Below are 19,312 nucleotides of genomic sequence, written 5' to 3'. Positions count from 1 at the left end.
TGAATAGATGTGATGAAGACAAAACTACTTGAATTTGAAGGAGGTCAAGAACACACACAGAGAGAGAGAGAGAGAGAGAGAGAGAGAGAGAGAGAGAGAGAGAGGAGAGAGAGAGAGAGAGAGAGAGAGAGAGAGAGAGAGAGAGAGAGAGAGAGAGAGAGAGAGAGAGGAGAGAGAGAGAGAGAGAGAGAGAGAGAGAGAGAGAGAGAGAGAGAGAGAGAGAGAGAGAGAGAGAGAGAGAGAGAGAGAGAGAGAGAGAGAGAGAGAGAGAGAGAGAGAGAGAGAGAGAGAGAGAGAGAGGACTCTATCTTTCCTTTCCTCCACTCCCAGAGGAATGAAGAGTCACAACGTATTATTGATTACCCAGCACATTTCACAGGTTGACAATGTGTGTTCAAAGGGGACAAGAGAGAGTGAGTGATACTGACTGACTGAGTGAGTGATGCTGTACAGACAGACTGACTGAGTGAGTGATGCTGTACTGACTGACTGAGTGAGTGATGCTGTACAGACTGACTGACTGAGTGAGTGATGCTGGACAGACAGACTGACTGACTGAGTGAGTGATGCTGTACAGACAGACAGACTGACTGACCTGAGTGAGTGATGCTGTACAGACAGACTGACTGACTGAGTGAGTGAGTGATGCTGTACAGACAGACTGACTGACTGACTGAGTGAGTGATATTGTACAGACAAACAGAGAGAGAGAGTCAGTCCCAAGATGAAGAGGGAGGGAATACAGCTCTAAGAACATGGACCGGCGTGGAAGGTGTCACGCTGCTCATTGTTCCGTTAACCTTGTCCTTGTGAAATGCTCCGTCTTCTCTGTGGTTAAACACCACACCCCCACCTTCAGCCACCGTGTTACATCCCTTCATTACACACAAGAAAAACAAGAGAGATGGAGAGAGACCGAGGTAAAGAGAGAGAGAGTGAGGGGGAGAGAGAGAGTCAGGTGCGTGGAGCCTGGAGAGGTGCAGTCCATCATCTTCAGACAGGTAGACGAGTGGCGTCTGGAGGTTTATTTTTTATCTCAGTCTGAGACTTACAGTGGGGCAAAAAAGTATTTAGTCAGCCACCAATTGTGCAAGTTCTCCCACTTAAAAAGATGAGAGAGGCCTGTAATTTTCATCATAGGTACACTTCAACTATGACAGACAAAATGAGAAAAAAAATCCAGAAAATCACATTGTAGGATTTTTAAAGAATTTATTTGCAAATTATGGTGGAAAATAAGTATTTGGTCAATAACAAAAGTTTATCTCGATACTTTGTTATATACCCTTTGTTGGCAATGACACAGGTGAAACGTTTTCTGTAAGTCTTCACAAGGTTTTCACACACTGTTGCTGGTATTTTGGCCCATTCCTCCATGCAGATCTCCTCTAGAGCAGTGATGTTTTGGGGCTGTCGCTGGGCAACACGGACTTTCAACTCCCTCCAAAGATTTTCTATGGGGTTGAGATCTGGAGACTGGCTAGGCCACTCCAGCACCTTGAAATGCTTCTTACGAAGCCACTCCTTCGTTGCCCGGGCGGTGTGTTTGGGATCATTGTCATGCTGAAAGACCCAGCCACGTTTCATCTTCAATGCCCTTGCTGATGGAAGAAGGTTTTCACTCAAAATCTCACGATACATGGCCCCATTCATTCTTTCCTTTACACGGATCAGTCGTCCTGGTCCCTTTGCAGAAAAACAGCCCCAAAGCATGATGTTTCCACCCCCATGCTTCACAGTAGGTATGGTGTTCTTTGGATGCAACTCAGCATTCTTTGTCCTCCAAACACGACGAGTTGAGTTTTTACCAAAAAGTTATATTTTGGTTTCATCTGACCATATGACATTCTCCCAATCCTCTTCTGGATCATCCAAATGCTCTCTAGCAAACTTCAGACGGGCCTGGGCCAGGCTACTGGCTTAAGCAGGGGGACACGTCTCGCACTGCAGGATTTGAGTCCCTGGCGGCGTAGTGTGTTACTGATGGTAGGCTTTGTTACTTTGGTCCCAGCTCTCTGCAGGTCATTCACTAGGCCCCCCCGTGTGGTTCTGGGATTTTTGCTCACCGTTCTTGTGATCATTTTGACCCCACAGGGTGACATCTTGCGTGGAGCCCCAGATCGAGGGAGATTATCAGTGGTCTTGTATGTCTTCCATTTCCTAATAATTGCTCCCACAGTTGATTTCTTCAAACCAAGCTGCTTACCTATTGCAGGTTCAGTCTTCCCAGCCTGGTGCAGGTCTACAATTTTGTTTCTGGTGTCCTTTGACAGCTCTTTGGTCTTGGCCATAGTGGAGTTTGGAGTGTGACTGTTTGAGGTTGTGGACAGGTATCTTTTATACTGATAACAAGTTCAAACAGGTGCCATTAATACAGGTAACGAGTGGAGGACAGAGGAGCCTCTTAAAGAAGAAGTTACAGGTCTGTGAGAGCCAGAAATCTTGCTTGTTTGTAGGTGACCAAATACTTATTTTCCACCATAATTTGCAAATAAATTCATTAAAAATCCTACAATGTGATTTTCTGGATTTTTTTTCTCATTTTGTCTGTCATAGTTGAAGTGTACCTATGATGAAAATTACAGGCCTCTCTCATCTTTTTAAGTGGGAGAACTTGCACAATTGGTGGCTGACTAAATACTTTTTTGCCTCACTGTAAGTCTGGACTGAGGAGCGGCTATGCAGCATGGCTGGGTCCGCTGAGGGGCCTCTGGGAACAGACAAAGCATGCGTCCCCAAATGGCATCCTATGCCCATTATAGTGCACTACTTTTAACCAGGGCCTACAGGGCTCTGGTCAAAAGTAGTGCATTATTAAGGGAATGGGGTGCCGTTTGGGACGTAGACAGACAGTGAGCTGCTGCTCTTTCAAACTATCCTACCTTCACCACCTGTCTTTAGTTTAAATAAAGTACATATTTTGCCTATTGGTGCTCATTGTGTAGTTTTGGCCACATCAAAGAAAAATGCAACCATTTGCACAATCATCTTAAAATCTCATAACAAATTGTGTTTTTTCTTACAGTAACATTATAATATGCTATTATATTCGGTTATGTCACGCCCCGAGGCGGCAGGGTAGCCTAGTGGTTAGAGCGTTGGGCTAGTAACCGAAAGGTTGCATGTTCCAATCCCCGAACTGACAAGGTACAAATCTGTTGTTCTGCCCCTGAACAAGGCAGTTAACCCACTGTTCCTAGGCCATCATTGAAAATAATAATTTGTTCTTAACTGACTTGCCTAGTTAACCTCTCTAGGGTCGGCGGGACGAAATCATCCCACCTACTCAACAGCCAGTTGAATCCCATGGCGCGTTATTCAAATACCTTAGAAATGCTATTACTTCAATTTCTCAAACATATGACTATTTTACACCATTTTTAAAGACAAGACTCTCGTTAATCTAACCACACTGTCCGATTTCAAAAAGGCTTTACAACGAAATAAAAACATTAGATTATGTCAGCAGAGTACCCAGCCAGAAATAATCAGACACCCATTTTTCAAGCTAGCATATAATGTCACATAAACCCAAACCACAGCTAAATGCAGCACTAACCTTTGATGATCTTCATCAGATGACAACCCTAGGACATTATGTTATACAATACATGCATGTTTTGTTCAATCAAGTTCATATTTATATCAAAAACCAGCTTTTTACATTAGCATGTGACGTTCAGAACTAGCATACCCCCCGCAAACTTCCGGTGAATTTACTAAATTACTCATGATAAACGTTCACAAAAAACATAACAATTATTTTAAGAATTATAGATACAGAACTCCTCTATGCACTCGCTATGTCCGATTTTAAAATAGCTTTTCGGTGAAAGCACATTTTGCAATATTCTCAGTAGATAGCCTGGCATCACAGGGCTAGCTATTTAGACACCCACCAAGTTTAGCACTCACCAAAATCAGATTTACTATAAGAAAAATGTTATTACCTTTGCTGTCTTCGTCAGAATGCACTCCCAGGACTTCTACTTCAATAACAAATGTTGGTTTGGTTCAAAATAATCCATAGTTATATCCAAATATCCTCTGTTTTGTTCGTGCATTCAAGACACTATCCGAATGGTAAAGAAGGGCACGACGCATTTCGTGACAAAAAATGTCTAAATATTCCATTACCGTACTTCGAAGCATGTCAACCGCTGTTTAAAATCAATTTTTATGCCATTTTTCTCGTAAAAAAGCGATAATATTCCGACCGGGAAAGCGTGTTTAGGTTCAAAGACAAAAGAAAATTAAACATGGGGTCGACTCGTGCACACGCCTCAGCCCATTGTCCTCTGATAGAGCACTTGCCAAAAGCGCTAATGTTTTTCAGCCAGTGGCTGGAATTACATCATTCAGCTTTTTCCCGCCTTCTGAGAGCCTATGGGAGCCGTAGGAAGTGTCACGTTACAGCAAAGATCCTCAGTCTTCAATAAACAGAGTAAAGAAGCTCAAGGAATGGTCAGAGAGGGCACTTCCTGTACAGAATCTTCTCATAGACACCATTCAAACAGTTTTAGAAACTTTAGCGTGTTTTCTATCCAAAGCCAATAATTATATGCATAGTCTAGTTTCTGGGCAGTAGTAATAACCAGATTAAATCGGGTACGTTTTTTTATCCGGCCGTGTAAATACTGCCCCCTACCCCCAACAGGCTAAATAAAGGTAAAAATAAAAAATGTAGAATACTGTCATTGTGTTCTTGCAGACATTGATTCAACTTTGATCTAACTTTATTAAAGGAGCACCATTCACCACAGTAGCCTGTTCTCTGAGCAGCTGAAACAGGGGAGCAGAGACTGCACATCCTGCACATGCGCAGAAACTTTGGACCTTTAGTTGTCGGGAAGAGGAAGTCAGATCCACAGCCACTCTGATTAGTTCATACTCTGGAGTGTTTTGGTGATTTAAAGTTCTGTTTGACTGCAGTACACTTCCAACACACACCCACACACATCACCTCTATCATCTTATGTCTCTTTCCCCTATACCAGGGGTATTCAACTGTTACCCTACGAGGTCCGGAGCCTGCTGGTTTTCTGTTCTACCTGATCATTAATTGCGCCAACCTGGTGTCTCAGGTCTAAATCAGTTCCTGATTAGAGGGGAACAATGAAAAAACCCAGTGGAACTGGCTTCCAGGTCCAGAGTTGAGTTTGAGGGCCCTATGTAGTAGTTATAATGTTCCAGAGCAAAGCATTCACATATTGCAGATCCATCCATGTAACCTTTTGTTTGGGTGATGTTTTCATTATTGATGCTTGACAGTGATGCTACCCTCTTATCTACCTGGCCTACACCAGGGCCGTTCCATGTACCATTTTGTAACGTGACATGTAATTGAGAGGACAGTAGACAATGTCCTGGACATCGTTGTTTACTGTTGTCTTGTAATGATCCATTAGCCTCTAGACTACACTGTGTCCATGTTTCTATGGTTCTAGAACTCCCAGACCCAGCCAGGCCTGGATTGTTCTGTTAAGAGACTGACTGATACTGCATTGATCCCTGACCTGATCATCGGACGTCTTGTGTCTGTGTATCGGGTAGACCGCCCGCCCGCCCATCGGCCGGCCCTCCAAGTTAGTTTGATCAACAAAGCAGCTCTAATTCATTCATCGATGAATGAATCGATTGTGAAAGGATTTTCCAGCGTAAGAAAGTCTGTTTTTTGGGGGGTATAGAGTGCCTGGGGTAAAACAGAGGCATTTACAGTGTGTTCCCTCGATGCCAACCCATCCCAGCATGCTGTTTGTTCTTCTACTGGCAGGCTGTTTTCAACTTTAACATATAGAAGCCTTCTCATTGGCTGTGTCTCATATGGCCCAAAGCTGTCATGGTTGAAATTTGACAGGAGAGGTCAAGTTGTGGCATCAGGCAGTGACGTAGCCTAGTGAGGCTACACTTCTCTAGTCCAGTGATCATCCTACTAACATGATGTCGTCCCTGTGTTTCTCTGTGCAGGTTAGCTCTCTATGTGTATGAGTACCTGCTGCACGTAGGGGCACAGAAGTCAGCACAGACCTTCCTCTCAGAGGTAAGTGTGTAGTGTGTGTGTGTGTGTGTCCACTCTCCCAGAACAGGGATGATTCTCCCTCCTATGCAGCTTCCTGTAAGGCAGGGCAGTGTGTGTGTGGTTAATTTAATTAGTGTGGAGCACAGTGCTGAGCTGGCAGAGCATGCAGGGCGGCAGGTGGTTCAGCATTTAGCCTCCATTTACTGGGATCAGCACAGAGAGTTACGATACACCAGCTAGCTGACAGCTTACACTGGCATCTCTCTGTCTCTCTCTGTCTCTCTCTGTCTCTCTCTCTCTCTCTCTCTCTCTCTCTCTCTCTCTCTCTCTCTCTCTCTCTCTCTCTCTCTCTGTGTCTCTGTCTCTCTCTGTCTCTCTCTCTCTCTCTCTGTCTCTCTCTCTCTCTGTGTCTCTGTGTCTCTCTCTCGCTCTCTCTCTCTCTCTCTTTGCTAAGGTAAAGAGGTTTGGAAGTTGAAGCCAGTATACTTCTCTAAATCACTGTAAATGAAAATGCAAAAGAAAGAAAGAAAAGGGATAGAGGATGCAGATGCATCAGCTGGCTCCACTCTCACACTTCCTCCCCCCTCACATGCATGCACACACACCCTTTCCTCTCTGGCATCCATGTCATATCACTCTGTCTGTCTTCTGGAGATGGGGGAGATGAAAGGAGAGGGTTTGAGTGTGGGAACTGAGAGCATTAGTTGAGAGAGGGATGTATATAAACACAGCCGTCCCTCCTTCCCCCACTACCATAGTTCCTACTGAAGTAGAGGGGAGGAGAGGAACATGGCTTTAAAGACAGGTTATCCACACAGAGCTGTGTTTACCACACACATCTGTTGACGCCTCCAGGCTGAGATGTTAACTAGTTCCCTAGTGTAACCCTATTCCCTATTTAGTGTACTACTTTTGACCAGTGAATAGGGTGCTATTTGGCATGCAATCCCTGAGACCCAACCCAACCTCAGGGCCAAATCCAAACTGCTTCTCCTGCTGCTGTTGCTGCAGAAAGATGGGTTAACATCCCTGATGGTGTTCACTGTTGATAAAACATTGACTTTGATGAACTCTGATCAGGCTGCAGTCATGTAAACCTTCTAATGCCGAGTGATATCACTCTCAGAGCCAGCCTAAACAATACCCTGACAGTTGCCCCATTGTGTACAGTTTCCTCAGACAGCCACTCTCCACCGTCGCTCAGTCACATGCTTTTACTGTGTGTGTGCATGCTTGTGTGTGTTTGTGTGTGTGTGTATCAGAGGAGGCTGGTGGGAGGAGCTATTGGAGGACGGGCTCATTGTAATGGCTGGAAAGGAGTAAATGGAATGAAGACAAAAATGTGGCTTCCATATGTTTGATGTGTTTGATACCGTTCCATTTATTTCATTCCAGCCATTACAATGAGCCAGTCCTCCTATAGCTCCTCCCACAACCCTCCTCTGGTGTGTGTGTTGTGCATGTGTGAGTGACCATAAATCAGGTTTAGCCCAGAGGATGATGTCACTGCTTGCGTTGACCTTGTGTTATGCTAAGTTCTGAAAAAAGCGAGAGAGACCGAGTGAAAGGAAGAAAGGAAACATAGTGATGGGGCAAACACAGGGGTGTAAGAGGGTTCACCTCTCAGGCTGGTGCATGTCCATATGGAACAGTCCCACAGACACACAACTAATAATGGGTGCTTTGTAAGGTTTATAGTACACACACACACACACACACACACACACACACACACACACACACACACACACACACACACACACACCTCAATTATGCAATTACAGTGATCTCCAAAAGTATTGTCTCTGTGCTCCAGCACTTTGGATTTAAAATGATACAATGACTATGAAGGTTAAGTGCAGACTGTCATCTTTCATTAGAAGGTGTTTTTTAAATCTATATCAGCACTTTTTGTACATATTTCCCCCATTTCAGGGTACCAAAAGTATTGTGACAAATTCACTTTTGTGTATCAAAGTAGCGAAAAGTTTAGTATTTGGTCCCATATTCCTAGAACGCAATGATTACATCAACCTTGTGACTCTACATTTGCTACTTGTTTTGGTTGTGTTTCAGATTATTTACATCCCAATAGAAATTAATGGTAAATAATGTATTGTGTCATTTTGGAGTCACTTTTATTGTAAATAAGAATATAATATGTTTCTAAACACTTCTACATTAATGTGGATGCTACCATGGTTACAAATAATCCTGAATGAATGGTGGATAATGGTGAGTGAGAAAGTTACAGAGGCACAAATATCATATGGCACCGAAGGGGATGGCTGATGTTTTAAGGGCTCCTAACCAATTGGGCTATTTTGTGTGTTTTTTCGCATTGTTTGTAACGTATTTTATACATAATGTTGACGCTATCGTCTCTTATGACCAAAAAGAGCTTCAGGATATCAGAACAGCGATTACTCACCTCGAACTGGACAAAGATTTTTTCTTTAATGAGTCAGTCGTGAAGGATATAATGCTGCTCCCAGACAAGGCCCAAATCCCCGTCATTCACATGAAGAAAATAAGGAAATACAGGACGATCAAGGGTGCCTTGTGAGAATTCGTTGGCAAGTGGGTAACCCGCCTCTAACATCCGTTCTATTACCCAACATGTAATCACTGGAGAATAAACTGGATGAACTCCGTTCGAGACTCTCATACCAATGGGACATTAAAAACTGTAATATCTTATGTCTCACCGAGTTGTGGCTGAAGGACGACACGGATAGTATACAATTGGCTGGGTTTTCTGTGCATCGGCAGGACAGAACAGCTACGTCCGATAAGACGAGGGGTGGGGGTGTGTGTCTATTTGTCAATAACAGCTAGTGCAGAAGAAGTCTCGAGGTATTGCTTGCCTGAGGTAGAGTACCTCATGATAAGCTGTAGACCACACTATCTACCAAGAGAGTTTTCATCTATATTTTTCGTAGCCATCTATTTACCACCACAAACCGACACTGGCACTAAGACAGAATTCATCGAGCTGTATAAGGCCATAAGCAAGCAAGAAAATGCTCATCCAGAAGCGCCGTTCCTAGTGGCTGGGGACTTTAATGCAGGCAAACTTAAATCCGTTTTACCTTATTTCTACCAGCATGTTACATGTGCAGCCAGAGGAAAAAAAACTCTAAACCACCTTTACTCCAAACACAGAGATGCGTACAAAGCTCTCCCTCGCCCTCCATTTGGCAAATTTGACCATAATTCTATCCTCCTGATTTCTGCTTACAAGCAAAAACTAAAGCAGGAAGTACCAGTGACTCGTTCAATACGGAAGTGGTCAGATGACGCAGATGCAACGCTACAGGACTGTTTTGCTAGCACAGACTGGAATATTCATCCAAAGGCGAGTATACCCCCTCAGTCACCGGCTTCATCAATAAGTGCATCGGCGATGTCGTCCTCACAGTGACCGTATGTACATATCCTGTTGGGGATAGGGGGCAGTATTTGCACGGCCGGATAAAAAACGTACCCGATTTAATCTGGTTACTACACCTGCCCAGTAACTAGAATATGCATATAATTATTGGCTTTGGATAGAAAACACCCTAAAGTTTCTAAAACTGTTTGAATGGTGTCTGTGAGTATAACAGAACTCATATGGCAGGCATACATTATAATCATTTAGCTGACGCTCTTATCCAGAGCGACTTACAGTAGTGAGTGCATACATTTCTTTTTTGTACTGGCCCCCCGTGGGAATCGAACCCACACCCCTGGCGTTGCACACACCATGCTGGCGTTGCAAACACCATGCTCTACCAACTGAGCCACAGGGAAGGCAAAAACCTGAGAAGATTTCATGCAGGAAGTGGCCTGTCTGACAAGGTGTTGTTGTTCTTGCCTCTGTTTATTGAAGAGTCAGGATCTTAGCTGTAACGTGACACTTCCTACGGCTCCAATAGGCTCTCAGAGCCCGGGAAAAAGCTGAACGATATCGAGGCAGCCCCAGGCTGAAACACATAATCGCCTTTGCCAAGTGGCCGATCAGAGGACAAAGGAATTAGGCGCGTGCCCGAGTCGACCCAGTGATATATTTTCTTTCGGCTGTTTACCTAATTGCAGATTCCCGGTCGGAATATTATCGCTTTTTTACGAGAAAAATGGCATAAAAATTGATTTTAAACAGCGGTTGACATGCTTCGAAGTACGGTAATGAAATATTTAGAAATCTTTTGTCACGAAATGCGCCGTGCGCATGACCCTTATTTACCATTCGGATAGTGTCTAGAACGCACGAACAAAACGCCGCTGTTGGAACATAACTATGGATTATTTTGGACCAAACCAACATTTGTTATTGAAGTAGAAGTCCTGGGAGTGCATTCTGACGAAGAACAGGAAAGATAATCAAACTTTTGTAATAGTAAATCTGATTTTGGTGAAGGCTAAACTTGCTGGGTGTCTAAATAGCTAGCCCTGTGATGCCGGGCTATCTACTGAGAATATTGCAAAATGTGCTTTCACCGAAAAGCTATTTTAAAATCGGACATATCGAGTGCATAGAGGAGTTCTGTATCTATAATTCTTAAAATAATTGTTATGCTTTTTGTGAACGTTTATCGTGAGTAATTTAGTAAATTGTTAGTAAATTCGCCGGAAGTTTGCGGGGGGTATGCTAGTTCTGAACGTCACATGCTAATGTAAAAAGCTGGTTTTTGATATAAATATGAACTTGATTGAACAAAACATGCATGCATTGTATAACATAATGTCCTAGGTGTGTCATCTGATGAAGATCATCAAAGGTTAGTGCTGCATTTAGCTGTGGTTTGGGTTTTTGTGACATTATATGCTAGCTTGAAAAATGGGTGTCTGATTATTTCTGGCTGGGTACTCTGCTGACATAATCTAATGTTTTGCTTTCGTTGTAAAGCCTTTTTGAAATCGGACAGTGTGGTTAGATTAACGAGAGTCTTGTCTTTAAATAGCTGTAAAATAGTCATATGTTTGAGAAATTGAAGTAATAGCATTTCTAAGGTATTTGAAAATCGCGCCACAGGATTCAACTGGCTGTTACGTAGGTGGGACGAATTCGTCCCGCCGGTCCTAGAGAGGATATCCCAACAAGAGGCAACATCCGAACCGAGCTGAAGGATAGAGCTTCCGCTTTCAAGGAGCGGGACAGTAATCTGGACCCTTAAAAGAAATCCCACTATGCCCTCAGACGAACCATCAAACATGCAAAGCGTCAGTACAGGACTGATTGAATCCTACTACACCGGCTCTGACACTCGTCGGGTGACTATTACGGACTACAAAGGGATTCCCAACCGTGAGCTGCCCACTGACTTGAGCCTACCAGACGGGCTAAATGCCTTTTATGCTCGCTTTGAGGCAAGCAACACTGAAGCATGCATGAGAGCACCAGCTGTTCTGGACAACTATGTGTTCATGCTCTCCGTAGCCGATATGAGCAAGACCTTTAAACAGGTCAACATTCACACGGCCGGGGGCCAGACGGATTACCAGGACATGTACTCAGGACGTGTACGCATGGACCAACTGGCAAGTGTCTTCACTGACATTTTCAGCCTCTCCCTGACCAAGTCTGTAATACCTACACGTTTCAAGCAGACCACCATAGTCCCTGTGCCCAAGAAAGCTAAGGTAACCTGCTTAAATTACTACCGCCCCGTAGCACTCACATCAGTAGCCATGAGGTGCTTTGAAAGGCTGGTCATGGCTCAAATCAACACCATCATCCTGGAAACCCTAGATCCACAATAGACCCATACCGCCCCAACAGATCCACAGATTACGCAATCTCAATCACACTCCACACTGCCCTTTCCCTTTCCCACCTGTACAAAAGGAACACCTAGTGGGGGGAAAAATTATTTGATCCCCTGCTGATTTTGTACGTTTGCCCACTTACAAAGAAATGATCAGTCTATAATTTTAATAGTAGGTTTATTTGAACAGTGAGAGACAGAATAACAACAACAAAAAAATCCTGAAAAACGCATGTCAAAAATGTTATAAAATGATTTGCATTTTAATGAGGGAAATAAGTATTTGACCCCTCTGCAAAACATGACTTAGTACTTGGTGGCAAAATCCGTGTTGGCAATCACAGAGGTCAGACGTTTCTTGTAGTTGGCCACCAGGTTTGCACACATCTCAGGAGGGATTTTGTCCCACTCCTCTTTGCAGATCTTCTCCAAGTTATTAAGGTTTCGAGGCTGACGTGTTGGGTCATTGTCATGCTGGAATACCCATCCACGACCCATTTTCAATGCCCTGGCTGAAGGAAGGAGGTTCTCACCCAAGATTTGATGGTACATGGCCCCGCCCATGGTCCCTTTGATGCGGTGAAGTTGTCCTGTCCCCTTAGCAGAAAAACACCCCCAAAGCATAATGTTTCCACCTCCATGTTTGACGGTGGAGATGGTGTTCTTGGGGTCATAGGCAGCATTCCTCCTCCTCCATACACGGCGAGTTGAGTTGATGTCAAAGAGCTCCATTTTGGTCTCATCTGACCACAACACTTTCACCAGTTGTCCTCTGAGTCATTCAGATGTTCATTGGCAAACTTCAGACGGGCCTGTATATGTATTCTTGAGCAGGGGGACCTTGCGGGCACTGCAGGATTTCAGTCCTTCACGGCGTAGTGTGTTACCAATAGTTTTCTTGGTGACTATGGTCCCAGCTGCCTTGAGATCATTGACAAGATCCTCCCGTGTAGTTCTGGGCTGATTCCTCACCGTTCTCATGATCATTGCAACTCTACGAGGTGAGATCTTGCATGGAGCCCCAGGCCGAGGGATATTGACAGTTCTTTTGTGTTTCTTCCATTTGCAAATAATCGCTCAGTGTTCAACACCATAGTGCCACAAAGCTCATCACTAAGCTAAGGACCCTGGGAGTAAACACCTCCATCTGCAACTGGATCCTGGACTTCCTGATGGGCCGCCCCCAGGTGGTAAGAGTAGGCAACAATACACCTGCCACACTGATCCTCAACACGGTGGCCCCTCAGGGGTGCGTGCTTAGCCCACTCCTGTACTCCCTGTTCACCCACGACTGCGTGGCCAAGCACAACTCCAACACCATCATTAAGTTTGCTGATCACAAACCAGGCAAAATTAAACAGGCTTATTTTTATAATGAATATGAATTCGGAGGGTAGAAATGATTACATATTAAAGCATTAGACCTCTCACTAAAGGCTTCAGTTTTACAAAAGTTATACTTAAATCCAAACTGGTTCTCTTACAAATTTAATAATAATGTCTCACCCCATGCTCAATAATGGCCTTTTTCCCTTTATTCAGATTACAACCTAGTACTTTCAGTTATTTGAAAAGGAAATAATCTCCCAAATATTGCTAGTTAAAAAAAGCTACAATTTCAATTTGGTTACAATTTCAATTTAATCCACCTGAAAAAAACAGAACAAATAATACAACACATATTGTGGTTAAACTCAAATATACTAATAGATTAATAAAAAAAAAAACATATAATCTTTGTAAATTCTATCAGAAATTGGACTGGTGGAGTAATGTCACACATACAGCTAAGAAAAATATATGGACATGTCTGCTCTACCCAAAATTACAACCAACTAATTGTGGATTTACCACAAAAATTGAAGAGGAAAGTAGAAGAGGGAAAAAGTAGGGAATTTGTCTGTCGGCCCTGCATTAAATACCATAATTGGTTAAAGAAAATTGTGATAAATAAATATCAGTTTCATTTAAGGACCAAAAAATGTACAGTTGTGCCATAGAGATTGCAAAATTTTTGGGAAGAAATTTTCGACGTACTGATTCCATGGCTTGAGTTGCAAAGAAAAAGCCATATCTCAGACTGGCCAATAAAAATAAAAATATTAAGATGGGCAAAAGGACACAGACACTGGACAGAGGAACGCTGCCTAGAAGGCCAGCATCCCTGAGTTGCCTCTTCACTGTTGACATTGAGACAGGTGTTTTGCGAGTACTATTTAATGGAGCTGCCAGGTGAGGACTTGTGAGGTGTCTGTTTCTCAAACTCTAATGTAATTATCCTCTTGCTCAGTTGTGCACTGGGGCCTCCTACTCCTCTTTCTATTCTGGTTAGAGACAGTTGTACGAGATCTTCAGTTTCTTGGCAATTTCTCGCATGGAATAGCCTTAATTTCTCAGAACAAGAATAGACTGACAAGTTCCAGAAGAAAGTTATTTGTTTCTGGCCAATTTGAGCCTGTAATCGAACCCACAAATGCTGATGCTCCAGATACTCAACTAGTCTAAAGAAGGCCAGTTGTATTGCTTCTTTAATCAGCACTACATTTTTCAGCTGTGCTAACATAATTGCAAAAGGGTTTTCTAATGATCAATTAGCCTTTTAAAATGCTAAACTTGGATTAGCTAACACAACGTGCCTTTGGAACACAGAAGTGATGGTTGCTGATAATGGGCCTCTATGTAGGTATTCCATAAAAGAATCTGCCGTTTCCAGCTACACTAGTCATTTACAACATTAACAATGTCTACATTCTATCTGATCAATTTAATGTTATTTTAATGGACAAAAAATTTGCTCTTCTTTTAAAAACAAGGACATTTGTAAGTGACCCCAAACTTTTGAACGGTAGTGTATGTATATTGTTAGATTCTAGTTATTAGAGTAAGAACTCAACGGACACTGTGAAATCTTAAACCAGGTTTATTCTACCCAAAGGATCGAACAGCTGAACTGACAAAAACATGTTTACTATAGTGGTGTATATGTACCCCACTTTGGGTGGAGTCTCCTCCTTCTCGCTAAACATTCTATCTTCATTGCTAGGCAGGAAACTAAGTGATACGGGCAATAATTTTTTCCTTCTCCCTTAACATGACCTGACCTGACCTCGACCCTCTTCATCACTAATCCATGACTCTCTCCCCTTATCAATGCCTGCCACAAATGATCGTTTTCCCTACACACATTCCAAGCTTAATTGCACACACCATATACCTTCTTCCTACAGATAACCATTAACTTCTGGTGTAGACCCTCCAAACCATAGTACTCAATATTTCAGTAGAATACCTGATAATTAACCCTATTTCAAGTTTAGGAGTTAGAACCCAGAATCCATCAATATGTACAGTTGAAGTCGGAAGTTTACATACACTTAGGTTGGACTCATTAAAACTCGTTTTTCAACCACTCCACAAATTTCTTGTTAACAATCTATAGTTCTGGCAAGTCGGTTAGGACATCTACTTTGTGCATGACACAAGTAATTTTTCCAACAATTGTTTACAGACAGATTATTTCACTTATAATTCACTGTATCACAATTCCAGTGGGTCAGAAGTTTACATACACTAAGTTGACTGTGCCTTTAAACAGCTTGGCAAATTCCAGAAAATGATGACATGGCTTTATAAGCTTCTGATAGGCTAATTGACATCATTTTGAGTCAATTGGAGGTTTACATGTGGATGTATTTCAAGGCCTACCTTCAAACTCAGTGTGTCTTTGCTTGACATCATGGGAAAATCAAAAGAAATCAGCCAAGACCTCAGATTTTTTTTTGTAGACCTCCACAAGTCTGGTTCATCCTTGGGAGCAATTTCCAAACGCCTGAAGGTACCACGTTCATCTGTACAAACAATAGTATGCAAGTATAAACACCATGGAACCACGCAGGCGTCACACCGCTCAGGAAGGAAACGTGTTCTGTCTCCTAGAGATGAACGTACTTTGGTGCGAAAAGTGCAAATCAATCCCAGAAAAACAGCAAAGGACACTGTGAAGATGCAGGAGGAAACGGGTACAAAAGTATCTATATCCACAGTTAAACGAGTCCTATATCAACATAACCTGAAAGGCTGCTCAGCAAGGAAGAAGCCACTGCTCCAAAACCTCCATAAGAAAGCCAGACTACAGTTTGCAACTGCACATGGGGACAAAGATGGTACTTTTTGGAGAAATGTCCTCTGGTCTGATGAAAGAAAAATAGAACTGTTTGGCCATAATGACCATCATTATGTTTGGAGGAAAAAGGGGGAGGCTTGCAAGCTGAAGAACACCATCCCAACCGTGAAGTACGGGGGTGGCAGCATCATGTTGTGGGGGTGCTTTGCTGCAGGAGGGACTAGTGCACTTCACAAAATACATGACATCATGAGGACAGAAAATTATGTAGATATATTGAAGCAACATGTCAAAACATCAGTCAGGAAGTTAAAGCTTGGTCGCAAATCAAATTCAAATCAAATCAAATTTATTTTTATATAGCCCTTCGTACATCAGCTGATATTCTCAAAGTGCTGTACAGAAACCCAGCCTAAAACCCCAAACAGCAAGCAAAGCATGTGAAAGAAGCACGGTGGCTAGGAAAAACTCCCTAGGAAAAACTCCCTAGAAAGGCCAAAAACCTAGGAAGAAACCTAGAGAGGAACCAGGCTATGAGGGGTGGCCAGTCCTCTTCTGGCTGTGCAGGGTGGATATTAAAACAGAACATGGTCAAAATGTTAAAATGTTAAAATGTTCATAAATGACCAGCATGGTCAAATAATAATAATCATAGTAGTTGTCGAGGGTGCAACAAGCACGTCCGGTGAACAGGTCAGGGTTCCATAGCCGCAGGCAGAACAGTTGAAACTGGAGCAGCAGCACGGCCAGGTGGACTGGGGACAGCAAGGAGTCATCATACCAGGTAGTCCTGAGGCATGGTCCTAGGGCTCAGGTCCTCCGAGAGAAAGACAGAAAGAGAGAAAGAGAGAATTAGAGAGAGCATATTTAAATACACACAGGACACCGGATAAGACAAGAGAAATACTCCAGATGTAACAGATGTAACAGATGTAAATGGGTCTTCCAAATGGACAATGACCCCAAGCATACTTCCAAAGTTGTGGCAAAATGGCTTAAGGACAACAAAGTCAAGGTATAGAGTGGCCATCACAAAGCCCTGACTTCAAACCTATAGAACATTTGTGGGCGGAACTGAAAAAACCTGTGCGAGCAAGGAGGCCTCCAAACCTGACTCAGTTACACCAGCTCTGTTAGGAGGAATGGGCCAAAAGTCACCCAACTTATTGTGAGAAGCTTGTGGAGGCTACCCGAAACGTTTGAACCAAGTTAAACAATTTAAAGGCAATGCTACCAAATACTAATTGAGAGTATGTAAACTTCTGACCCACTGGGAGGATGGTGTTGAAATTAATCATTCTCTCTACTATTATTCTGGCATTTCACATTCTTAAAATAAAGTGGTGATCCTAACTGACCTAAGACAGGGAATTTTTACTAGGATTAAATGTCAGGAATTGTGAAAAACTGAGTTAAAATGTATTTGGCTAAGGTGTATGTAAACTTCCGACTTCAACTGTATATATATTTGAAAAAAGTATATATGGGGGATTGGAAGTGATGCAGACAATTACATTGATGGACGCTACAATCTATCAGCAATATTAAAGCTGATCTACCCCCTAATTTTTTTTTAAATGTTTGGTGACGACACAACGGTGGTAGGCCTGATCACCAACAACGTTGAGACAGCCTTTAGGGAGGACGTCAGAGACCTGGCAGTGTGGTGCCATAATAACAGCCTTTCCCTCAACGTGAGCAAGTCAAAGGAGATGATCATGGACTACAGGAAAAGGAGGGCTGAACACGCCCCCATTCACATCAATGTGGTTGTAGTGAAGCGGGTCGAGAGTTTCAAGTTCCTTGGTGTCCACATCACCAACAAACTATCATGTTCCAAACACATCAAGAAAGTCATGAAGAGGGCACGACAATGCCTTCTCCCCCTCAGGAGACTGAAAATATTTGGCATGGGTCCCCAGATCCTCAAAGTTATACAGCTGCACCTTTGAGAGCATCCTGACCAGTTGCATCACTGCCTGGTATGGCAACTGCTCGGCATCCGACCGAAAGATGCTACAGAGGGTAGTGAGTACGGCTCAGGACATCACTGGGGCCAAGCTTCCTGCCATCCAGGACCTATATACTAGGTGGTGTCAGAGGAAGGCCCAACAAATTGTCAAAGACTCCAGTCACCCAAGTCATAGACTGTTTTCTCTGCTACCGCACGGCAAGCGGTACCAGAGCTCCAAGTCTAGGTTCAAAAGGCTCCTCAACAGCTTCTACCCACAAGCCATAAGACTGCTGAACAATGAATCAAATGGCCACCCGGACTGTTTGCATTGACACCACTCCCCCCCTTTGTTTTTACACTGCTGCTACTCGGTGTTTATTATCCATGCAGTCACTTACCCTTTCCTACATGTACAAATGACCTCCACTAACCTGTACCCCCACACATTGACCCGGTACCGGTACCCCCTGTATATAGCCTCATTATCGTTATTTATTTAAAAATCACTGAAGCTGGAGACTTATTTCTCCCTCTCTAACTTTAAGCATCAGCTGTCAGAGCAGCTTACCGATCACTGTACCTGTACAGAGCCCATCTGTAAATAGCACACCCAACTTCCTCATCCCCATATTGTTTTTTTGTTTTTTTGTTGCTCTTTTGCACCCCAGTATCGCTACTTGCACATCATCATCTGCACATCGATCACTCCAGTGTTAATGCTAAATTGTAATTATTTCGCCTCTATGGCCTATTTATTGCCTTACCTCCCTAATCTTACTACATTTGCACACACTGTACATTGACTTTTTCTATTGTGACTGTATGTTTGTTTATCCCATGTGTAATTCTGTGTTGTTTTTGTCGCACTGCTTTGCTTTATCTTTATCACGCCATGATCTGTTTCACCTGTCCTTGTGATTGTCTCCACCCCCCTCCAGGTGTCACTTATTTTCCCCAGTGTATTTATCCCTGTGTTTCCTGTCTCTCTGTGCCAGTTCGTCTTCTATGTTCAAGTCAACCAGCGTGTTTTTTTTCCCGTGCTCCTACTTTTCTATTCTCTTTTACTGGTCCTCCCGGTTTTGACCTTTCTCTGTTTTTCTGGACACCATTCCTGCCTGACCATTCTGCCTGCCCTGATCTCGAGCCTGCCTGCCATTCTGTACCTCTGGAACTCTGAACTGGTTTTGACCTTTTGCCTGTCCATGACCATTCTCTTGCCTACCCTTTTTGGATTGTTAATAAACATCTTGGACTCTAACCATCTGCCTCCTGTGTCTGCATCTGGGTCTCGCCTTGTGCCCTTATAATCTTGGACAGGTCACAGTTGTAAATGGCCTACCTAAACTGGCCTACCTGGTTAAATAAAGGTGAAATAAAAAATCAAATGTTTTTATTGTGTTACTTAAAAAGAAAACATGTTTTACTTAATTTATTTTGTAAATATTTTCTTAACTAAATATATGTTA

At 43.0% G+C, this 19,312-nt stretch overlaps 1 protein-coding gene across 1 annotated transcript in view; it reads left to right on the top strand.

Annotated features, from left to right (window-relative positions):
* LOC106580420 (single-stranded DNA-binding protein 2) overlaps positions 1–19,312 on the top strand; it is a 104,769-nt gene that overhangs the window by 32,854 nt on the left and 52,603 nt on the right. Inside the window, exon 2 of the mRNA XM_014161461.3 lies at positions 5,968–6,040. Within this exon, the coding sequence (XP_014016936.1) occupies positions 5,968–6,040 (73 nt within the window). The remainder of the gene's footprint in view (positions 1–5,967; positions 6,041–19,312) is intronic.

The sequence above is a fragment of the Salmo salar genome, chromosome 20, assembly GCF_965601325.2.
Source record: "Salmo salar chromosome 20, fSalSal1, whole genome shotgun sequence".
In the NCBI taxonomy this organism is placed as follows: Eukaryota; Metazoa; Chordata; class Actinopteri; order Salmoniformes; family Salmonidae; genus Salmo; species Salmo salar.
This window is presented reverse-complemented; position numbering and strand designations above follow the sequence as displayed.